Raw genomic sequence first — 24,259 nt, forward strand, 5'->3', positions numbered from 1 at the left:
GGCCTTGGTGTAAATGTGATGATGGATTTTAGAGGTTTTAGGGTTAAGGACTGTAGATCAATTTCCATCCCTGTAGGTGAAGATATGAGAGACAGATTCTCGAGGTTGCTATGCTCCACCCCTTTTGCAACACAGAGCAACTTTTCCACACAGGTTCAGGAAGCATCTGTTCCATGGTTCTGTGGGGTTTTCTTTCTGAAGGGAAATTCAGCAGAGGCAGGTTATGGACTGAAATGCAGCCTCTGTAGCTTCAGCTGATCTCAGGACCTCATCTGGTCCTTAGCCTCTCCCTCCTCCACTATCCATTCTGACTTCCCATCACCAACAACTTGGCAGATCATCGTGGCTTAACTGGTAGACGGAATCAATCCTTTACTCTTGGGGGTCGGCATTTTCTGGCCACAGCTGTTATAAAGGGGTAGCAAGAGAGCCCCTTAGAGTATTACCTGGATTCCACACAAATTTCTCCCCACCCCAACTGTGTGAAAACAGCTCAAATGCCTCCTGCTGTTCAGTATCAATAACCTTGGCCATCACGGTGACTCACCTTCTCTTGTGCTTGTACCTGGGCACAAGTAGTCCAAAGTGCCTGGTTACAGCTATAACCATTTGTCGCCTGGCAAGAGTTACTGGGAATGAAGCACAATATAAAAGTTTCTGAGTTAATTGATTTAATACATAAATTGCATCCTGAATAATGACACCTACTCCTATCAAAGTGTTGCCTCCATGTTGGTGCTTCAGCTGTGCCTTTAAAAGGCCTTCCAGCATTCTGTGAGGCTAGTCACTTCTGGATGATGAACTATGTGTAGTGGTTGCTGGAACCAGCACATATCAGCTGGTGAAGTTTCAGAACATTTCTCCCTGAATGAGATTATGTTGGTAGCTTGCAGTTGACATGGAGCGAGTATTTATATCAGATAAATGAGAAAATGTTATAAATCTGTTTTCCCTGCAAGAAGAGCCAGTTGTTAAATATTTAGGAGCACATCACTAAGTATGTGATTAGCTCACACATCCTTCACTATGAGGTGGATATTCTAGTTAGGGTATATGCTCGGTGGGAGTCCATGTTTGTGAATCAAATATTCCAACTTTATAATGCTAGCTGAGGCTCTGTGGGTAAAAGCAAACCAGAATGGGTATATGTATCTGAAAGATAAGCCCATGACCCTTGCATGATGGAAAGGGCCCAATAGAGTCACCACCCACTGAAGAGTGCCTTATTAGGTGCTCAGTGTTGGGTTTTATGTATTGGAAGGAAAGGCAGCGTTCTTTAAATTGTGTTCAGACTATTGATTTACATGTCAATGCCAAGAAAATGCATAGCTTATGATAATATTTCAGATATAGAAATCTGAAATGATGCCAGATTGTCTGTAAAAATTCTGGTTGTCTTTTTATTTTTATTTTTTTTCTCTTTTCTTTCGTTAATCTCAACCACCTCAATTAACAAAGGTAATCGTAATAACAAAGTCAATTGAGATTATGACTCATTGGCCATACATTATAAATTGTATGGTAAAATGAACAGCCTAAATAGCACTTTGGCAGATTTTCAGCATTTCACAAACCACCAGAGTACTAATGCCATTCATTTCTCCCCCAAGCTATGAAAGGAACAATAGGTAAAAATGAAAAAAAAAAAAAAAATCACTTCAAAATGTCTAAATATAAAATCTAAAATTATAGCTCTAAATCTATTTTAAATATAAATTCTAAACATTAATTTAGAATTAAATTCAATGACCTAATTACTTGACCAAGTTCTAAGTTAACTTAGAGACAGAGTATTATATTTATATATAAAAATTTAGCTGAAAATAAAGTTAAGTAATATATTCTGGAAATAATTTCTCAGATCAAATAACTAACTAATTCCATTAAAACTAAGGAATTGGTTTAATTCATTCATTTTATAATCACATATAAGAATAGCTGCTCAATGAAGGAAAGAATATTTTTTTTAAATAGGTGCTAAAGAAAAAAAATAGACATAATTGGTATCAGCTTTGGGGAAAAGCACATTATAAAATATATCATGTTTTAAGTAAATAAGAATGACTGTTTTCACTGCATAGTTAAATATTTCATGATATAAAATATACTAAAACATTTAATTTTGGTACATATATGTTATTAAGGTAATACCACCATCCTTATCCACAATGGGAAGTCTTATAATAAGCAAATTAATAAATAAATGAGCTTCCATTAATATATGAGTGTAAATGGTACTTTTAATTTTTACTATTCATTTATTTGATCACTAGTGATAATTTCTCAAAATCGATTTAGCATTTTTTTCTTTTGTAAATTTTTTTTTTTTTTTTTTGCGGTACGCGGGCCTCTCACTGTTGTGGCCTCTCCCTCTGTGGAGCACAGGCTTCAGACGCACAGGCTCAGCGGCCATGGGTCATGGGTCCAGCTGCTCCGCGGCATGTGGGTTCTTCCCGAACAGGGGCATGAACCCGTGTCCCCTGCATCTGCAGGTGGACTCTCAACCACTGCGCCACCAGGGAAGCCCTTTTGTAAATTTTTGATTAGTACCTATTTCTTATTTATTTGTCGTTTTATTTTATTGTTTTATTATTTTATTTCTTAATATGCATGAGATTTTAATGCATTAGATATGTTAACCATGTGTTATAGTTTTTGTAGTATTTTCTACGGACACTATTACATAGTTATTGCCTTTTTTTTTAACATCTTTATTGGAGTATAATTGCATAACAATGGTGTGTTAGTTTCTGCTTTATAGCAAAGTGAATCAGTTATACATATACATATGTTCCCATATCTCTTCCCTCTTGCATCTCCCTCCCTCCCACCCTCCCTATCCCACCCCTCTAGGTGGTCACAAAGCACCAAGCTGATCTCCCTGTGCTATGCGGCTGCTTCCCACTAGCTATCTATTTTATGTTTGGTAGTGTATATATGTCCATGCCACTCTCTCACTTTGTCACAGCTTACCCTACCCCCCTCCCGATATCCCTTCCCCCCTCTCGATATCCTCAAGTCCATTCTCTAGTAGGTCTGTGTCTTTATTCCCGGCTTGCCCCTAGGTTGCTCATGACCTTTTTTTTTTTTCTTAGATTCCATATATATGTGTTAGCATATGGTATTTGTTTTTCTCTTTCTGACTTACTTCACTCTGTATGACAGATTCTAGGTCCATCCACCTCACTACAAATAACTCAATTTCATTTCTTTTTATGGCTGAGTAATATTCCATTGTATATATGTGCCACATCTTCTTTATCCATTCATCTTTCAATTGACACTTAGGTTGCTTCCATGTCCTGGCTATTGTAAATAGAGCTGCAATGAACATTTTGGTACATGACTCTTACTGAATTATGGTTTTTTCAGAGTATATGCCCAGTAGTGGGATTGCTGGGTCGTATGGTAGTTCTATTTTTAGTTTTTTAAGGAACCTCCATACTGTTCTCCATAGTGGCTGAACCAATTCACATTCCCACCAGCAGTGCAAGAGTGTTCCCTTTTCTCCACACCCTCTCCAGCATTTATTGTTTCTAGATTTTTTGATGATGGCCATTCTGACTGGTGTGAGATGATACCTCATTGTAGTTTTGATTTGCATTTCTCTAATGATTAATGATGTTGAGCATTCTTTCATGTGGTTGTTGGCAATCTGTATATCTTCTTTGGAGAATTGTCTATATAGGTCTTCTGCCCATTTTTGGATTGGGTTGTTTGCTTTTTTTGATATTGAGCTGCATGAGCTGCTTGTAAATTTTGGAGATTAATCCCTTGTCAGTTGCTTCATTTGCAAATATTTTCTGCCATTCTGAGGTTTGTCTTTTGGTCTTCTTTATGGTTTCTTTTGCTGTGCAAAAGCTTTTAAGTTTCATTAGGTCCCATTTGTTTATTTTTGTTTTTATTTCAATTTCTCTAGGAGGTGGGTCAAAAAGGATCTTGCTGTGATTGATGTCATAGAGTGTTCTGCCTATGTTTTCCTCTAAGACTTTGATAGTGTTGGGCCTTAGATTTAGGTCTTTAATCCATTTTGAGTTTATTTTTGTGTATGGTGTTAGGGAGTGTTCTAATTTCACTCTTTTACATGTAGCTGTCCAGTTTTCCCAGCACTACTTATTGAAGAGGCTGTCTTTTCTCTACTGTATATTCTTGCCTCCTTTATCAAAGATAAGGTGACCATATGTGCGTGGGTTTATCTCTGGGCTTTCTATCCTGTTCCATTGATCTATATTTCTGTTTGTGTGCCAGTACCATACTGTCTTGATTACTGTAGCTTTGCAGTATAATCTGAAGTCTGGGAGCCTGATTCGTCCAGCTCTGTTTTTTATTTTTTTCTCAAGATTGCTTTGGCTATTCATGGTCTTTTGTGTTTCCATACAAATTGTAAAATGTTTTGTTCTAGTTCTGTGAAAAATGCCAGTGGTAGTTTCATAGGGATTGCATTGAATCTCTAGATTGCTTTGGGTAGTAGAGCCATTTTCACAATGTTGATTCTTCCAATCCAAGAACGTGGTACATCTCTCCATCTATTTGTATCACCTTTAATTTCCTTCACCAGTGTCTTATAATTTTCTGCATACAGACCTTTTGTCTCCTTAGATAGGTTTATTCCTAGATATTTTATTCTTTTTGTTGCAGTGGTAAATTGGAGTGTTTTCTTAATTTCAATTTCAGATTTTTCATCATTAGTGTATAGGAATGCCAGAGATTTCTGTGCATTAATTTTGTATCCTGCTACTTTACCAAATTCATTGATTAGCTCTAGTAGTTTTCTGGTGGCATCTTTAGGATTCTCTATATATAGTATCATGTCATCTGCAAACAGTGACAGCTTTACTTCTTCTTTTCCAATTTGGATTCCAGTTATTTATTTTTCTTCTCTGATTGCTGTGGCTAAAACTTCCAAAACTATGTTGAATAAGAGCGGTGAGAGTGGGCAACCTTGTCTTGTTCCTGATCTTAGTGGAAATGGGTTCAGCTTTTCACCATTGAGAACGATGTTGGCTGTGGGTTTGTCATGTATGGCCTTTATTACGTTGAGGAAAGTTCCCTCTATGCCTTTTAACTTTTGAGGGGCATGGACATATATATACGCTACCAAATGTAAAATAGAGAGCTAGTGGGAAGCAGCCACATAGCACAGGGAGATCAGTCAGTGCTTTGTGACCACCTAGAGGGGTGGGATAGGGAGGGTGGGAGGGAGACACAAGATGGAGGAGATATGGGGATATATGTATATGTATAGCTAATTCACTTTGTTATAAAGCAGAAAGTAACACACCATTGTAAAGCAATTTTATCCCAATAAAGATGTTCAGAAAATAAAATAAAATAACAATAATAAAGATGTATTGTTTTTGAGTCAACTAAAGTGGTAGATGACTCCCAGGTATTTTGCTCATAGTTATTCAGTTATTTATCTGACCATTTATTTTTAGAGTCTTTGAGTACTTTTTATTTCTCTGCCCAAATTTAACTATTGGTGCTTCTCAGGAACCTTTATTTCATGCCTTCCCGGGGAGATATAAACTATACCCTACTTCAAGCTGTGACCAAGCGTTGATGACCCTCACATTTATTATCAGCTCAAATATCTCCTGTACTGCAGACAGATTCCTGTAGATTGCCATCTGTGGTTCCCTACTCACCTCAAATAAAACAAGCCCCAAATTATACGTGTCAGCATTTCCCACCCCCATGAATGTGCTAACCGAAAATTAATCACAACAACCATCCGGTGTGAAAGACTTGAACTTGTTTTCTCTCAAATACTTTCTCTACTCTCACCTCTACCCTTATGTTATAAATGTCTCCGAAATCTCTCCATCTGCCACTACTTTTGTTCAGATGTCATTCCCTTTATCATTGAGAGACTGGTTTCTCTACAATCTTTCAAAATTATCTTGGTAACAATTCTATTCTAATCATCATATTTTTTCCATTTGTCAGATCAAATCTAAAGTGCTTGTTGAAAAATATAATTAAGTTTAATAATTAAGAAATTATTCAAATAGGATTTTGAGAAATATGCTCATTATTATTGGTTTGGGTTATCATTTAAATGTTAAAATTTTAATAATTGAATAAAAGTTGTATTATTATGTTCAGTAGCATAGACAGAACTCTTCTGGAATTAGACATTTTGATGGCAGCAGCAACATTAAGAATGTTTTTGATAAAACAATCTCACAATTAGACTGATACTCATATGTGTGGCTGCATTTAAAATCAATGATCTTTGTAATGCCTGCACTACTAAACAGTCATTCCAAATTCCTGACAGAAATCAGTAGATGATAATAAACAGCCAGACCTTGACATTATTAAATGATACATAAGACATTTATGCTAATTTAGCCTTTGACTTATCCATCATTTGCCATCCAAAAGTCTCTTTAGAAGTAAAATTGCAGTTCTATTACTTTAAAAAATGTTGTTCTACACATAATTTTTCATTAAAAAGACATTAACTTTTCAGAGAGCCCACTAGAAAAGTTAATCTCCATTTGATTCCAGAATGCGAGGATAAATAAAAGATGAGCTGTTTATTTTTATGTCAATTAATTTTACAAATCACCCTATACCAAGATTTTAGGTAAAGATGATTACCATTTATTTTCTTTACCATATGTGAGGAAAGCCTATCTTTTTTTATATTGTGCAATAGCATATTTTTTCTTTGTTGTATTTTGCAGCAAATGGAATAATCAAGGTTGTTAGAGACAGTTATGCTGCTTGTTACTGCAAGAGTAAGAGTAAGAAAGGATGCAAACTGAACAGTAGGAAATTTCTCAAGCTATTCTGTACTAAATTTGTGGCTTTGGGGGACCGGTTCTGTTTCACTTTACACAGGTGATTAAAGCTGTAGAGGAAGGCTACCGTCTGCCAAGCCCCATGGACTGTCCTGCTGCTCTCTACCAATTAATGCTGGATTGCTGGCAGAAAGACCGAAATAGCAGGCCCAAGTTTGATGAAATCGTCAACATGTTGGACAAGCTGATCCGTAACCCAAGTAGCTTGAAGACGCTGGTCAATGCATCAAGCAGGTACAAGGCCAGTCTGTAGAGGTTTTTCTGAATATTGCTAATTCAGATTGATGCCACAAATATCAAGTTAATGAAATTATTTGTGTACACATGCTAGCCTATGAACCTATATTACACTAATTTATTTGAATATGGTTTTTGCATAATGTTATTCTTTTATAATGAGTGAAATATAAATGATTAAATTATACTTTAAAACACCTGTACCTAATCTAATAGTCTAACCTACCAGTTTCAGATAAATGTTAACTATAGCCAGATTCAGGTAGCATTTTAAAAAATCCCCAAATATGTGTATTTTCAGGTGCTTTGGACCCCACATAGGTTTGGATGGGGGAAAATAAGATTATAAGATGATGGGTAAAAGCCAATTAAGCACTGGTATAATTTTAAACAGGAGATATATAACAACAATTACTCTTTGATTTCCTTAGAATAGATTTCACCACCTGTCATATTTTATGAATATCAACAACTCCTTTTCCAGTTGAGTACAGATATTTGGATAATCATTTACTGCGTAGTATGAACAGGACTTAAAAATAATAAATGAGTAATCTTGTGGAAAAAATTTGTGTGAACAAATGAGCATTTTTTAAACTTTTCTGAATGCATGTGAATGCATTTAAATAATGTTACATTATATAAAGCATTCTTACCTCTTTTACCTGGAAAATTACAAAATTATCCTCTCAAAAAATAAATCAGTTTGATTCTGTACTAGAAAATTTACCCAATTGTTATTTTCACTATTTATAAGACAGTTGTCTATCTCCACAAGAAAAGGTATCCTGCTGGTAACTGAATTGGTTGCCCATAGTATGAACTAAATGAGAAACAATTTGTTGATAAAGTTACATAAGTTCTATGATTCTGGTATAACATTTGTTTACTAGGCAAAAAGTCATTTTTTAATATAAATGAGGAATGAATCTTCAAACTCTGTTCAGGCATCATTAACTTTCTATGGTAGCAACTGGAGAATGCATCTTAGAGATCATTCCTTATGTTGTTCCCAAAATAAGTGCTTTAAATTGTTTATTGTCATCTAAAATATTGTGTTTCTCTCATCTACTTGTCTGAGTTATGTTAAGTTGTCACAAATGGATATAAGGAAAGGAAATCATAAAAATATATTTTTATGTTCTAAATTGTATTAATTTATATCAGCATCATCATTACAGCTTGAGAGCAGCTTTAAAATCTCCAAAGAACTTTCATACTTCCTTGTATGTATTATGTAGAATTCAGCTTGCTAGGTTTCATTTAAATAGATTTAGCTTAAGACTATACAGTTGGTCCTCTGTATGTGCAGATGTGGAGAGCCGACTGTACTACACCATTTTATATAAGGGACTTGAGCATCCATAGTTTTGGGTATCCATGGGGTGGAGGGCAGGGTCCTGGAAACAATCCCCTGCAGATACTGGGGGAGGACTGTATCTCTCACTACCCCATCTTTATTCAGTCATCTACAAATCCTGGTTCTAGAAGGTGTTAGTTCCTGATTCACTGCCTCTTTCTCTCTATCCCAACCCATGTCACAAAACTAGGTGATTTGAGTAACCATGTAGATGATATCCAAATATCTCTCAATACTTGAAATTTTCCCCTTCAATGATTTTGGTCTCTAGCCCACCTTGAACTCTTTTTCATAGTCATATTCTAGACTTTGCTATTACCAAAAATTGCAAATCTTCTATAATCTCAACTTCGAGATTCTATACTCCATTCTATCTTCAACAAATCTTTGACTGTAGTGTTTAATGCTACAAATTACTACCAAATGTCCACTTATTCATCCAATAAATATTCATGTGTCTACTCTGTGTCATGCTGTGGGCTAGGTGCTGATTATACAACATTGAGCAACACACAGTTGGGGGAGAGAGAGAGAAACAAAATAAAAACATTGTGAAAGTGAGAGTAGAATTTAGCAGAATAACTATGAGCTAGAGTGCTTGTGCAGGTAAGACATGATGATGTCTTGAACTAAGGTGGTGACAAATTAAATAGAAATGGTCAGATTTGCAATATATTGGAAGTCGAATGGATAGTACACACAATTATAGATTGTGAGGGGACTGAAAACGAGGAAGGAGCAGACTATTGTATCATAGAGTATAAAGATGAGAACTTCAGGAAGAATTGGATGTGGAGAAGATGAGTAGTGTGGCTTTGGACATGTTGTGATGAGAACCCCAGGAACTAATGGAGACATGAAGTAAGCATATGAATATATGAGAGATTTAGGCAGGAGATGAAAATCGGAGAAAAATAGATGCTATGAAAGTGGGTAAACTGCCTAAAGTAGAATAAAGTTATAGCCTGAGTAGACAAGATATAGAGCCATGTCCTGGCTACCTCCAAATTTTAAAGTCAGACAAAGAAGCAAGCAAAAGAGATTGAAGAGACACATACAGTGTTATGGTAGCCACAAAAGAAAGAACAATGATTCAAAAAAGTTTGAGGTAAGGTAATATTTCAAGAGGGAGGTGGTTGTGGTGATTGTTGAACGTTTCTGAAAGGTCAGTCATCTTACATATTGGAAAATCTTCACAGATTTTGATAAAATCGAGGTCATTGCTCACCTTAACCAGAGCAATTTTTATAGAATTGGTGTGGAAGAAACTACACTGAAGTAGGTTGAAGTGTAAATGGGATGTGAGAAAGTACAGAGAACATGAGTAGAAAGAAAGGTATTTGTCCTATATCTTATGGTTGAAATGTACTTAAGTAAACTCCCACTGATGGACATTTAAATTGTGTTTGATGTTTACTTTCATTAGCAAAAATGTGCACATGTACTTTTTGCCATTTTTCCTGATTATTTCCTTAGGATACCTTTCTAGAAATCATCATCTTCCTCATCATCATTATCATATCATATATTATTGGCCAAAGTGTATAAATTTAGTATAGTTAAGAGCATCACATGGTTTGATTAATTCTATTCAGTTTTCTTATGTATTGGGGGTTACATTTTGCTTTCCAGTTCCACTACTGGAATTAACCAGTAATTAGGTGAATTAACAAGCACCCCTGTATATGTAAGAGCATAATATAAAGGATAATTAACTTCTGCTCTCCTGGAAAGTAGCTTAAATGAGCATGAGTTTCTCTAGTGAAGTCTAGAAGCAATTGGCTTTACACAAATTATCCTGCATATCTCTATTCGGTAGCATTTTCTATATTATTTTTACAAACAAAACAGCTTTAGGAAGTAAATACATCTAAATTACTACATGGAATTTTTAGCTAATGTACATATCAAGCCATTATAAGTCATCATTAACTATCGATAGAAAAAATCTGAGCAGATTGTTTTGTGTTCTGTATTTTGAATTACTTTCTTCCTTGTTAGCATTTGTATATTTTTCTATTATAAATATACTTATAGACTCAAAGATCCATTGATTATGAGCTAATATTACAATATAATTTGTTACAAAAGAGTTTAAATGTTACTTTTAATATTTGTGTTTTATGTGTTTTAGAGTACCTAATTTGTTAGCAGAACATGGCTCACTGGGGTCTGGGGCCTACAGATCAGTAGGTGAATGGCTAGAAGCAATCAAAATGGGCCGATATACAGAGATTTTCATGGAAAATGGATACAGTTCAATGGACGCTGTGGCTCAGGTGACCTTGGAGTGAGTAATTTTTCTGATAATTTTTACATAATTGCTGGGGCGAGAAAAATTGTTCAGAAACCAATCTGGATGAGGTCAAGGGAAATCAGTTAACCTTTGTCCATGTATGGCAGCTTTCAAAGAAGCCTCTTCATTTTTAGCCTGTATTGTTAACAACTGCATGGTTAATGCTACTTGTGGCCAGTATCTTTGCTTCTTTACTTCAAACAAATAACATTTGCATATTTGAATAATTGGAATAACATCTCCTTGGCAAAATACTGGTACTTTGTGTTGTGGAAAAGATGTTTTCTTGACAGTTTTTATACTGATACCTATGTTATATGAATGTAAATACAAAACAAAACAAACTGTAAGCACAATTGGTGTGGCTAGCCCTAAATAACAACAAAACATACTCTTAAATTTTGGCTCTGATGAATACCCAGGTAACATCACCTTAAGCAAAGCTTCCCAGGCAGGAATCTTGTTTACTCTCTAAGTGGTGCATATTATATTCTTGCAATCCAAGGATATATTAGATCCTGCCTCTGATTTGTTATTTGGTACAATCTCAGTGGAACCAATTGTGCCCTTTTCTGTTTGCACGTTTAAGATAAAGTTTATCAAATCTTATTAAATAAAAATCACTAGAGTTAAATATTGAATTCTTGTAAGTTGTTTGTATCTTATTATATACTCTGTATGTGTAATTACTTTAGCCTAATATTTGTTATTTGTGAAAATTAACTGTTGTTATGGTGGTTACATCTAGATTACATTAACACGAATGATGTTTTAACCTGTGAATAAAATGATAACTTACTTCAAATTACCTACAAATTCAAAGGTTAAAATATTGTTATAAGGTTTAAAACATGGTAGAACCTTCTAAAGCACTAAACCACAGACCTTCTTCCATTACTTCACATAATATGAACACTGAATGCTTGGTTCTCACCATTTCTATTCTGGCATTCTCTGGTTCATTGAATTCACTGCCCATCCACAAAAAGGTAACAGGGTACCATCATTTATCACCAATTAATGTCATATTCTCTCAGCATTTCTCTTCTCCATAACTATAGCTAAAAGGACCTAAAATCACCACTCAGCTGGCTATCTTAATTTATTGAATCTCATTTTCACCATCACCACTAAATCATATATATTTGATGACACATATACTTTGCCCATTATTTCTTTGGACACTCAAAAAACTCATCTGTGCTATACTTAAAATAATAAATGGAAAATTTTACTGATAATTTAAAACTATTTTTACATGATTGCTCTTTAATTTTTCTGTAAAAATGGTCATTTTAATTTATTAAAGTCATTTGTCATTTTATATTAAAATGATACTGTAGGTATTTCTTCTACCCGATGTCAGATTACTTGTAAATATATAATAAAACTATTTGCATTAAATGATGTCTCTTTTTTTATTAAAATAGCACATATACATGTATATATTTATATCCACTACTTTTTTTGTTTCTCCCTTCAGAGAATAGTTATAATCACCAGTAATGGCTTTTGCATTAACTACCTCTGTTTTACTTTCTTTGGGGCCCCCAAATACTGTAAATATGTTGAGTGTTTTAGAATTATGGTTTCACTTTTTCTTATTTCTTTTAATTTCTTTCTCTTTACTTTCCTATTTTCCCTTCTATCTCTAAACTCTCTCATTTTGTATGTTTTCTTTCAAGCCCTAATAGCTTCTTCTATCATCTTATGATGGTCTGCAACTCATTTCTCTTTTCCAGTATTTTTGTCTGGTCAGTTCTTCTCTACTTGGTTCAATTTCTTCTCTCTCTGTTACTTTGGTAGCTTGTTGCCTCCTATTATATTGCCTCCTGTCAGATATTTTATGTTTTAATTTATTTACTCTGACCAGAAGAGTAAGGTGAAATTAAGAGACTTACCAACATCTTCCTGTTCAGAGAATGTTGGTCACCATGTGTCAATTGCTTGGGACCATAATAACACATTCCTTACTAGGAACTGAGCCAGCCAACCTTTACCTCAGTGAAGCTGATTTATTGGAGAGTCCAACACCTTTTAAATACATGTCATCTTGTTTACTGTGGGGTTTTTTGTTTGTTTTTTTAAAATATTTGAATTGGAGGACTGATTTTTTTAAATAAATTTATTTATTTTTTATTTAGTTATTTTTGGCCGAGTTGGGTCTTCATTGCTGCTCGTGGGCTTCCTCTAGTTGCGGCGAGCAGGGGCTACTCTTCATTGTGGTGCGCGGGCTTCTCATTGCGGTGGCTTCTCTTGTTGCGGAGCATGGGCTCTAGGCACACGGGCTTCAGTAGTTGTGGCACACGGGCTCAGTAGTTGTGGCTTGAGGGCTCTAGAGTGCAGGCTCAGTAGCTGTGGCACATGGGCTTAGTTGCTCCGTGGCATGTGGGATCTTCCAAGACCAGGGATTGAACCCATGTCTCCTGCATTGGCAGGTGGATTCTTAACCACTGCACCACCAGGGAAGTCCTGTTTATTGTGTTTTTGAGCATATTTTTTTCCTATTAGTAAGAACATATTTATCAAAATATTATGTTAAATAACTCACAAAAGAGTGGGTAATCAGTTGCTTGTTTGGTCAGAAATATAAGAATGAAAATTATCTATGCATTTTGCTAGCCTTTCACCAAAAAAAGTCAGTCATTATTAAAGACTATGGCAAAGGAACTGGGATATCAGTAAAGACAAACTCTTAACTACTTAATGATTTATATATACATAGTCTTTGCCTATATCTAAACAATAATTTTATGTAGCCTGTATAATACTATAATAAAATAAAATATTAGTGTCAGTATTATTGCCAGAGTACAATAGAAACTGAGAAATGGAAGAAATATTCATACCTGTAATAAATGCTTAGAAAAAAATAAAATTAATTAATATAAAGCAAAAGATCAAACTGCCATATACCTACATAAGAAAAATATGCTATAATTTGAGCCATTAAATTTGTTCTCATGGTGGGTTTAGAATAAGGAAGAGTAAACAATTACAGTTTTTCAGAACCACATACTTTGGTGAAAATTTCCTTCATAAAGGTTTAATTTTATTTATGTTTTTTGTTTTTTGTTTTTGCCAGCACATACACGTATGGCTTGATGTGTAATAGAAATGAAATATTTCAAGATCTTAGAGTTAAAATGTGTTCAATGAAAGTGGCTTTCAACCTTAGATGTTTCTGTCTGCTGATCACTGTGCCTAAACTTTGCTGTTCTGTGAACAGTACTCATATTAGAACAATTGTTGTAGCAGTAATGATGCTATCTGTACTATGGTGTTTAAGTGCAGTGAGTTATGGTCGATAGGGGGAATTGTGAGCTTGAGGTGAGTTGCAAAATGAATCCAAAGATTTGAATTAAGGACAGTATTACAGCTGTTTTTTAAACTTGTCAGACCAGTACTGTCAACTTTTGATTATTCAGAAAATGAGCAAAGTCCAATGAACTTAAATATTATATGAATTGTGTGTAAGCTGAAGAGATTCCTATTAGTATCATTTATTAAAATAGGGTCTTAAAATATTAAAATATTTTAAAGGAAATTGTCACAAATCTAGAGCCAAAATTTGTGCACACTAATTCAAATAAATTTAACTTATCATTATGCATAATTTATTATATGCCTAAAATACACATAGGAGTGCTTACTATCCTCTGTGCTCTACATAAGTAAGCTAAAATGTCTAGTGTAACCCTCACAAGGTCTCAACCGTTGAAAAACATAACCAGGTCATGGTTAAGTTCTCTCTTGCCAAATATATGTATATTTATCTTGTACAGTACATATATAATGATTATCAGGATTCTTTTAAGTGAACCAAAGAAGTCCAAACATACAACTGCATAATAAAACTATGACAAAAAGAATAAGCACTGAAATTTAGTGAATATTCATTAAACTCTCTTCTCCCTTCTCCTATCCAGCCAGTGTTGGTGGGGCTAAGTACCAATGATATGGCTAAAAGGTGTGTAAAGCAGAAGGGAGAAGAATGTAAGGGAATGTTTCCTCTACAAGTGGATGAACTACATCCTGAATAATCAAGAGCTGGCTCCAATATCAACTAAACACCTCTCGTTATTCTCCATTTTTCATTCTGCCATTTTAGCACCATAATATCAGTGTTTTCCATTATTTAATATTATGGAATAACATTTGAAAAAAAGATTGGAATGTCATCACCACAATGGCAATTCATTATATTTGCAGCATTTCTAAAACTAACCATGCTTTGTTGACAAAATCCAAATCATTTTTTATGTAACAATACTATTCTCATCATGTTTAGATTCATAGACCTATGCTGAAATATAGTTTATCATCATTAGAATTGGCTTTGGGTATTACTTAAGATTACACGTGGTCATGATAAAAATTAGTATAATATTTGTAAAGGGGACACACCTAAAACTTTGCCTTGCTACAAAAATTCCTATATAGAAAAATGAAGTAGTAAAATACATCTTAAACCATTTTCAAGTTAGTTTTTCAAAAATCATTGCAAATAGAGCAGCACCTTCATCATGAAATGTAAAATACTTCAGTTTTTATCAAATTTCTCTCACATTATTACTGTTAAATTGACCATTTAATATGTACTTTAAGGAGTAAAATGGAAATTGTTGGAAATCACAAAAGTGTGAGACAAAACTACATAAAAGAAAATACTTTAATGTACTTATCAATATTGGAATAAAGTTACTTAACCTTTATTAGAAACATTTTTCTAATACCTTTTTAATTCTCGTTTGTAGTATTATTAGAAAAATAATAAACGGGATTTTTAAAGAAACTACTTTGCTGCTGAGAACAAGTTTAACTGCATTAATAATCTTATTTCTGCACACTTTTTAACTGTAAATCACATTGTATAAAGGTAAATGTTTATTGCATGCATTATAAATGCTACTTTCTAAATCTCTGCACATTAATTTGACAGCTTTTGGAATGACAGATCAGATTTTAAAACCAACAGCATTCCATTAAAGACATAATTTATGGCAGTATGTAAAACTCAATGCTGTGTTCTCATAATTCCGTTTATCCCATGGAAGGAGGGGTAGAGGTGGGAGGTGAGATGGAGGGAGAGAGAGGAAGAAGGAGAGAGAGAATTTCAGTGGTCTGACCTTCCGTATGAATCTTAGGGGATAATCAGATCATAAGATGATCCTAAATAAAATTTTATGCTTGGGAAAATTCAACCAAATTTAATTTAAAATCTAGATATATGAAATGTTCTGAAGAAGGACAGGTTTTATTTGCCTGTAAACACAAACTCTATAACTGTATTAATCCAATACAATTCCTTAAAACATTCATTCTTTAGCATGATATAGATGCCACAAAAAATTTAAATTCCCAAAGCACTGAACCAGAGTCTTTCTTGTGGTTATTTGCAGAGAATGAGATTATACTTACATATAATATAATAACAGGTTAAGACAGTGGAAACAAAAATAAGTCAAACTAGTGATTTCATGAGTTAGACAAAACAACCAAGAGTTGGAATATGGAATACATACACACATACACCCATGCCCCCCGCCATAGATACACACTTCAAATTAAGGTTTTGGTATTGTATATGCAAAGTCCACCCTGTTTGAGCAGGAAAACCTGTAAAATTTTTTCAGGTCTTTCAGAATAAACTGTAATAGCTATTTTCAAAGCCTCATTCCTATTAATTGGGTTGGCCATATGAATTGTGCAGTTTAAGTATGTATATATTAAATCAGTACTTTCAAATCTGAATTTGTCAGAATCACCTGTAGGTTTATAAAGCATGTGATAAAACATATGTTTTAAACTTTATTTCAAGTACTAATTATTTACATTCTCTAGTAGAGCTCGATTGCTTTCAGTTTAAGAAATTTTAGACTCTTTTCTCCTGACTTAGGTCCAAAGTTTGGTAGTGAGCACCCATGAATTCTCCTGTCTTCACAATTCATGATACATAAATTACATGTGGAAACATGAGTATTAGTTATACAGCCCATAACTGTAGTTGCCATGAAGTATACTTCTATAGATTGTGTTTCCATAGCTTCAGTCAAAGAAGTAAGTGTTTGGTTTCCTTTATTAGATATCTTCTTTCTTTTAGAATTTTGGATATTTGATGTTATATATACAGAGTTCTCATTTTACAGGTGAATAAATAATTACATGTAATTTAAAGTTCTTTGCTCAAAATTATATCTCAGAGAAATGAGAAATTAAGAGTATGGACTTTGGTGTCAGATTCCTGGTTTTAGTCCCGGTTCTGCTAAGACTGGCTGTGTTATCTAGCCAAGTGATTGCTTTTTTTTTTTTAGCTATTTGCCATTTGCTAAAACTCTCATAAGAAATCAAGAAAACATAAATAGAAAAAGACACCTAAGATATTATTTAGATAAATAATTATTTCCAATAATAATACACATGGAGGTTAAGTACCCTTTTATTCAATTTGTATCCTCTGATAATTAAGAGATTTCTTTGATCTTCCAAAACTATTCAATTTTACATATAATAATTCTAGTGTCATTGTGTCCAATTCTAAAGAATTCTAAGACAATCTGAAATTGATGCACTTACTGAATGCAAAAATATTCTACTTTTAGCATAATGTGTTAAATAGAGTAATTATCTAAAAAATCTAACATACCAAACATCCCTTGTCATTTAAAAATCTTGAATTGTTAATGCTCATTTTTTATAATTAACGTTATTATTTGCCAAATGTACCTGAATTATTATATTTGCCAAATGCATATTTTGGGAAAATAGAATTCCTGAATATCCTATGAAATAACATTTAAAAACCATGAGCACTGGCCTTGAGCTCCATAATATGCTAGTAGTTTAGGAATCTAAACATTTGTAGTTTTCTTTTGAATAATAAGCTTGTTTAAAAGAAACAGTATGAGAGCATCTTGGTTAAAAAGACTGCTTGATAGCGTGTAATCTTCAGAATGCTCTAAATGCCAATACAGCCTAGATGTATTTGATAAAGGAAGAAAGCTCCTCTACTTTGGGTTCCAAGTAAAAAATAAAATATTTGTAAGTGTTATAAGAGCAATGTAGTGCTGATTATCCCCTAAAGATATCTGTTATAGAAGATGATTGTGCTGACTGAGTCATTTGAAAAGTTTGGTCTTCAACTGCTTAGCTATGAAATTTTTTAAAGTATATTTTATGCTCACTTCTTTTAGCAAAAAAAAAAAAGTGCTTGTTCATATTATAGGTCCATATTTTCAAAACCATTCAATGAAATTGTACCCTTTAATTTAAATATTTATTGGTAAGCATTTGCAAATTTGTTTTTTCACTGCTCTGTGCCACCAAAATAATCATGTCCAAAAAGGGTGGCAAATGTATAATATATCACTCCTTGTTGTAAATATATCTTTGACTGCAAACAGATTTTCAGGTACAATTTTAGAGCCTGCTTTTGAAAACTGGACCCTGTATGTCTAAATTGGGACTGTAATCTAATTAGTTTCTGCAAAATGTTTGCCTCTTTGCCAGCATGAAATATTGAGGTGTGCTACAAATTGAATCAATACATACATCCAATGTGTGCTTTCTTCATGCAGGGATTTGAGACGGCTTGGAGTGACTCTTGTTGGTCACCAGAAGAAGATTATGAACAGCCTTCAAGAAATGAAGGTGCAGCTGGTCAACAGGATGGTGCCATTGTAACTTCAGTTAATTGTCACTTCGTCAAGTGAATGATTCTGCACTTTGTAAACAAGCCCTGAGATTTATTTTAACAAAAAAGGGGGTAAAAGGGAAAACTCAGTGATTTCTAAACCTTAAGAAAGCGTTTGTTTCAGCCACAGAATTTGTGATCAGTGTTTTACTAAAATCTCTTTATCTTCCTCTCAATATCTTCATTTTTCATGAAGCAAATATAACCTGCATGGAATTAGAACATGAGGTTAAACATTATCTTATATTACAACAAAATCCTCACTACTTCTACAAAATTTTATACATGAAATATATAACTATATATAGCACCTTTTTTTTTTTTTTTTTTTTTTTTTTTTTTGCGTTATGCGGGCCTCTCTCACTGTTGTGGCCTCTCCCGTTGCGGAGCAAAGGCTCCGGACGCGCAGGCTCAGCGGCCATGGCTCAGGGGCCCAGCCGCTCCGCGGCATGTGGGATCTTCCCGGACCGGGGCACGAACCCGTGTCCCCCGCATTGGCAAGCGGACTCTCAACCACTGTGCCACCAGGGAAGCCCCTATAGCACCTTTATAGAAAGAAGGCAGCCCTTTTCAAAATTTCCAAGAATCTGTTTGAAAGGAAAAGTTTTATAGCCATTTGTGGGCTAACAAAAGCTGCAGTTTACTGAAGTTTACTTCAAACTTCAAGTCTTAATTGTCTACATAAGTGTATTGAAGAGCAATATGGTTAGATAATTTCTAAATAGATATCTTCTTTTGTAATTTTAAATGCTGTTACACAGCGTTAAGTTATAGAAACTAGTGTATAAACATGTTGCTTGATCAAGGACAAGTACAATACAGGGTGTATATTTATTTTTCTGTGTTATAAAATTTACTTATAGTTGTTCTTCTAGAAACTACTAGGTAATAAATGTGAATATACTGTATAATTTGCTATATACCCAGGAATCAATTTAAGTTGGAGCTCTGTGTGTGTGTGGCTTGCACATGTGTGTATTACCATTCTGCTTGCATTGTTAATAGTGTTTTAATTTTAGCAACATTCAGGAACAAGTGTTCCAGAGTGTATTAGGAATCGGAGAAATAGGGAAGCTTAAAACAAAATTTAACCCAAGCTTGTGTCTTTTTTCCTCTCATGTGTCTAAAATCTACTAAATCTCTTTATTCACCAACAGGAAATGTCTAAAAGACTAAATCCCCTTTGGCGTTTTAAAAATACTTTGTGATATCTGTGATAATGCAGTTCTTCTAGCCATTAATCTTGCACCCCTGTAAGAAATTTCACCTTTCTGAGTCCCAGAAAATATCTTGTCAAGCAAAGTTGACACCGAAGGGCACGTTTTCAGCAGGATGTAGAAGGATTTAACTGTGCAGACTTCTGTTAATGTTGTTAAATCCAGCACATAGCACCAAGCATTACCCCTAAGTGTTAATCCTTGGTAACCATTTCCCTTGTGGCTCAGCTCTAAGAAATTTTGATACTAAAGCAGCAATGGAATGATGACAAATACATATGTATATATTTTTCCCTTTAGAATTTTCTCTATGGCAAGACTTGACAGTTTTATTTGTTGATGGCAGTTTATTCATTTGGTAATTTCATCTTGTATTCAATTACACTGAACTGAATTTATTTTGATGAGCCAATCTGAAGTGTTATTTAACTGGCCTTATTAAGAAATATATGTCCTATGTACATTCTATATACCACACTTGGTGAAGACTGACATTTGAACCGTTATTAGAACTTGAACAAAACTGAGCTCCTTGGTGAAATAACCAAGTTTTTTTGTATTATTACACTTTATAAATCATGAATGACATGTGATTATTCAAAGAGCACAGCATTTAAGCAAAATACAGCCTACTTCTGGTTATCAGTGGCAATAGTTATACTGGAGTAGCTTGGATTAGTGACATCCATAGAGAATATACCAGCATTATATTGTTGGTACCCCCTCTCTCTTTCCCAAGTGCCTGTTTCAGTCAAATGTTAGCATATACAAGAATAAACTTTGACGACGTACCTTCTTTCTACCCTGCCCACCTTTTACTTAAGTATCTCTTTGCTAAAGAATATAGGGGAAAAGGGAAGTTTTAAGCAATTTCAAATGATATATTGAGTCCTGTCCAATTAGGGCTATAATTCTTTACTGGGTCTGTACTGTACCATGGGTCCACACAAACTATGCTTAAGTATACTCTATAGTAGTGAAATTTCCAGAGAAAATAGAGAGAGATGGACTTAACTTTGTCTTGATAAAATCACAAGTAAGGAGGCGTCACCATTATGAAAGATGCATTTGTTTGTTTCAGAAAACAAAAAAGTAACTAAACTAATTCCTTTTGTACAAAATAATTGGAGATTGTGTTGCATTTATTGAATTTAGTAAAACCAACCAAATATAAGTGATAAAGTAACAACTGAGAAACTTCAAAGTAAGAATAAATTTATTGATTTAAAAGAGAAATGACCATAAATTTTAGAGTTGATGGACTAGCCACAATTACTTATACATAACAAATATACTTAAATTGTTTTCCAGCTTTATGTGTTCAAAGATGATTCGGAGGTCAGGACGGAATATATCTAAGTGATTGGAATTTGAAGTTACAATGCAGATTTTCTCTTTTTCACAAAAGAACATTATAAATTAATTTCGATCAAATTTATTTCCTTCCTTTGCAAACTTAATGTATATTTTGTAAAGTAAATTGAGATGAAAGTTAAATAAACACATAGCTTTCATCCATATCTCACTTTGGTTGAGACTTTCTAAGGAATGTCAATATGATTTTAGAAGATGCACTCCCGCCCCCCCCCAAAAAAAGAAGAAAGAATTCCTTTCAAAAATATTTGTTCACTACTCGATATATCACCAATTGGGAAGTGCCAATCTCATCTATAAATGTGAGAAGTGGAACAAGGAGAGAGGCAGCTTTTGTGAAATGCAACAAGGCAGTAACCCAGGGCAAGGTTTGACAAATCTTGATTGTGTGATTTCTTATCCTTTTGGTTCATATCGTCACCTACCAGACAACAAAAATAAAATATAGATTCAATAATTTTAGTACATAAGATAGATTTGTCAAATTAAACATAATGTTATTTTAACTATCAGTAACAATACCTTTAAAGCATAAGTCTTTCTCAGTGTTTAACTTTGAAAAAGAGGTAAAAGCAGGGAGTAATTCTCAACTTACTGATATCTGTCGAAGTCACTCAATTCTACTTTTATCAATCATAATTTGTTTTCTAATCTTGCCATTTGCTCACATGTAAAAATGACATAATCAGTTCTTCTTGGCTGTTGAAATGTATGAATTGTATGTAAAAATGTAAAAATTTTGATTTTCCCATTTAAAAAAAATGAATGTGCATGGTCTTTTATTTCTTGTATTATAATCACCAAGTCAGTGTTCTAAAATTGTAGGATTACTATAAAAATTATATTCCAATATTCTACCTAAACTTAAATGTGGTCAGCATTATTAGTTTCAGAGTTGCCAAAACAATGCAAAACATCCTTAACTCAGTTTGTAAGAGTTTTAACCAGTGTGCAATGGTGAAGAAATAGTTTCCTATCTCAAGTTTAAAATGGAAAATTAATATCAGTTGAGCACTTAATGTGTTTGCATGTCTGCTATTTAATCTCCATGTGAAAGTTAAAGATTTTTTTAACACCATTCTTTCTCCCATTTAAAGTGGGTTCTCAAAAGCACAAGCAGAGATATTTACCTGTGGAAGACATTTGTTGGCTGTAATTGTACATTAGATGGCAAATGCCATTTGAGTCAGATGTTAGAAATTTACTAGATGTATGATGTTGCATAGTAGAATAAGATCCTTTTCTCATTTTGTCCTTTCTAAAAATAAAGAAAAAAGAAAGCTAAGTATGATAGTAAACTGTCTTTGCTTATGTCCTGACAGATGTTTAACCTCAAAATAAAAAGTAGGTACAATAAAATGATGATGATGATAATGAATAAACAATCAAAGTGCTAGTTTTATTTGAAATTAATAACTAGAATAAGTCAGCATTTTTTCAACTCTGTAGCACAGCTGGTTACATTGAATATTTTTCTCTATTATGCTGTTAATTATATAGTAACGTATCAAAGAAGAAATAGATAAGAACTTTCTTTTCATTTCTTGTTGATTTATGAAGAAGTCTTTTTACACATAAATGATTGAATGTTCTTATTCAGAATGACCACATAATTATTGCTTAGGAAAAGACACCAGTTCTTAAAGAGTCTATTTATAATAATCAGAATCAAACGTTATTTGTTTCTTCTAAATGTAAATGAAAAAAAAATTGAAGGTGGCAAAAAATGTGATATTTATTCAAGCTGGGCTATCTTAACAGTAGAAGTTTCAGTGGTCAACATGTTTGTGCATCTTTAGATGCTAATAGTTTTACAATTTATTATTTAAAAGTGTAAAAATTTACATTTATAATAGTCTGAGAATAAAACTTAGACTCAATCATTTGTTAATATGTTTATTAGAATGTTTTAGTTTCAGGCAAGTCAGAAGCAGCTGTATAGCGTTATTCTATGTTAGGCATTGGGATATCTTAAGTCCCTGCCTCAACATTAATTCAAGGAAGAATTAGCATTTCTGTATTTTTTCTCCGTTTGAAGCTCTATGTGCATTTGGTTTGTGTACATGTTTTTGTAGTGTAAGATATGAAATTTTATATTTTTTCAGAAAATAAAAAAACACTTGAATACAGTTAATTCCGATTGTCATGCTTAACCCTCCCCCAAAAGACTTTAAACTTACAGTCTTTGTATAATGATTTCAGTTCCTTCTGCTAAACATGTTGGAATTTCTTATGCTAAATATTTAAAGTGCAATCAGCATCTCTTTTCCTCAAAGACATATTCACGAATCTTTGCATTCAAATGTTTTTTGCAACTAGAGTTTGACACTGAGATTGTTGGACATGAGCATAACTATGTGAAACCTAATTAGAAGTTTAATCGTGACAGTGTTATACAACATTACTTGAAAGAAAAAAAACCAAACAAACAGAAAACTGTGTGTACCGTCTGCAAAAAGAGACTTTCTGATGACGTTCTTATCAACAAGCATCTGCTTGTGGCAGAGTGTGGAGGAGTTGCATTCTTACAGGAAGGGATGTCATTAAGTACAAACACTCCCTCTTCTTCTCTGTGTATTGTATCATATTGGTCTCCTTTTGTAAAAAGCATAACAAACAATCTGCTGTATTTGAGGAAATGAATCATATTTGTATTTTGTTTGCACTTAATTCATAAAAAGTGACATCACCATGCCTCTGGAAATTATCCATAACCCCTTTGTCTATGCAGAAAATCACTATTACAAGGGAAATCATATGCTATTTGCTTTACTCTCATGTAAAGACTATGAGTTCTTTCTCAGCAAGTAGACAATTCTTACTCTTGCTTTGCTACAGAGGTAAAGATCCTGTGATAAAAGGAATTTTCCCCCAATCCCATAGGCACTTTTGACCAGGTAGGAGTGATGGGGTGGTGGTGAAAAAGTTAATTAACATTTAATAAGAACGCACTATTTTGTATTAGAATTTTTACACTTACCTTTGAGATACATTTTATTGTCTCTGCTTTACTCATAAGGAAACAATGACTCAAAGCTGTCAAGAAATTGCCCAAAGTCTGACTTATTTTCAAAAGTAGGATGAAACCCACATTTATTTGAGACCAAACCCATGTACTTTCTACCACACTATTCTGATTCCACCCCGTGCTATCTAGGTAATGGATTAATTTAAGCCAACCTGTTAATTTAATTGATGCAGGAACTAATGGTTAGTGAAAAAAAATGATGTGCACACTTTTCCAAAGCAAAGTGTAAACCTTGGGTGGGA

The 24,259-nt window shown here is 33.8% G+C and overlaps 1 protein-coding gene across 12 annotated transcripts in view; it reads left to right on the forward strand.

Moving 5' to 3' along the window:
* Positions 1 to 23,118, forward strand: part of EPHA5 (EPH receptor A5) — a 330,528-nt gene extending 307,410 nt beyond the window's left edge. For 11 of the 12 annotated variants that reach the window (XM_033425564.2, XM_012532520.2, XM_033425566.2 and 8 more), the window contains 3 exons: positions 6,853 to 7,046; positions 10,544 to 10,699; positions 18,283 to 23,118. In XM_033425564.2, coding sequence (XP_033281455.1) covers positions 6,853 to 7,046; positions 10,544 to 10,699; positions 18,283 to 18,388 — 456 coding nt within the window. In that variant the 3' untranslated portion in view covers positions 18,389 to 23,118. Of the gene's footprint in view, positions 1 to 6,852; positions 7,047 to 10,543; positions 12,110 to 18,282 lie in introns of those variants that run through there. The other variant, XM_049709298.1, reaches the window with a different exon arrangement.
* The last annotated feature ends 1,141 nt before the right edge of the window (positions 23,119 to 24,259 follow it).

This window comes from Orcinus orca, chromosome 4, assembly GCF_937001465.1.
Source record: "Orcinus orca chromosome 4, mOrcOrc1.1, whole genome shotgun sequence".
NCBI lineage: Eukaryota > Metazoa > Chordata > Mammalia > Artiodactyla > Delphinidae > Orcinus > Orcinus orca.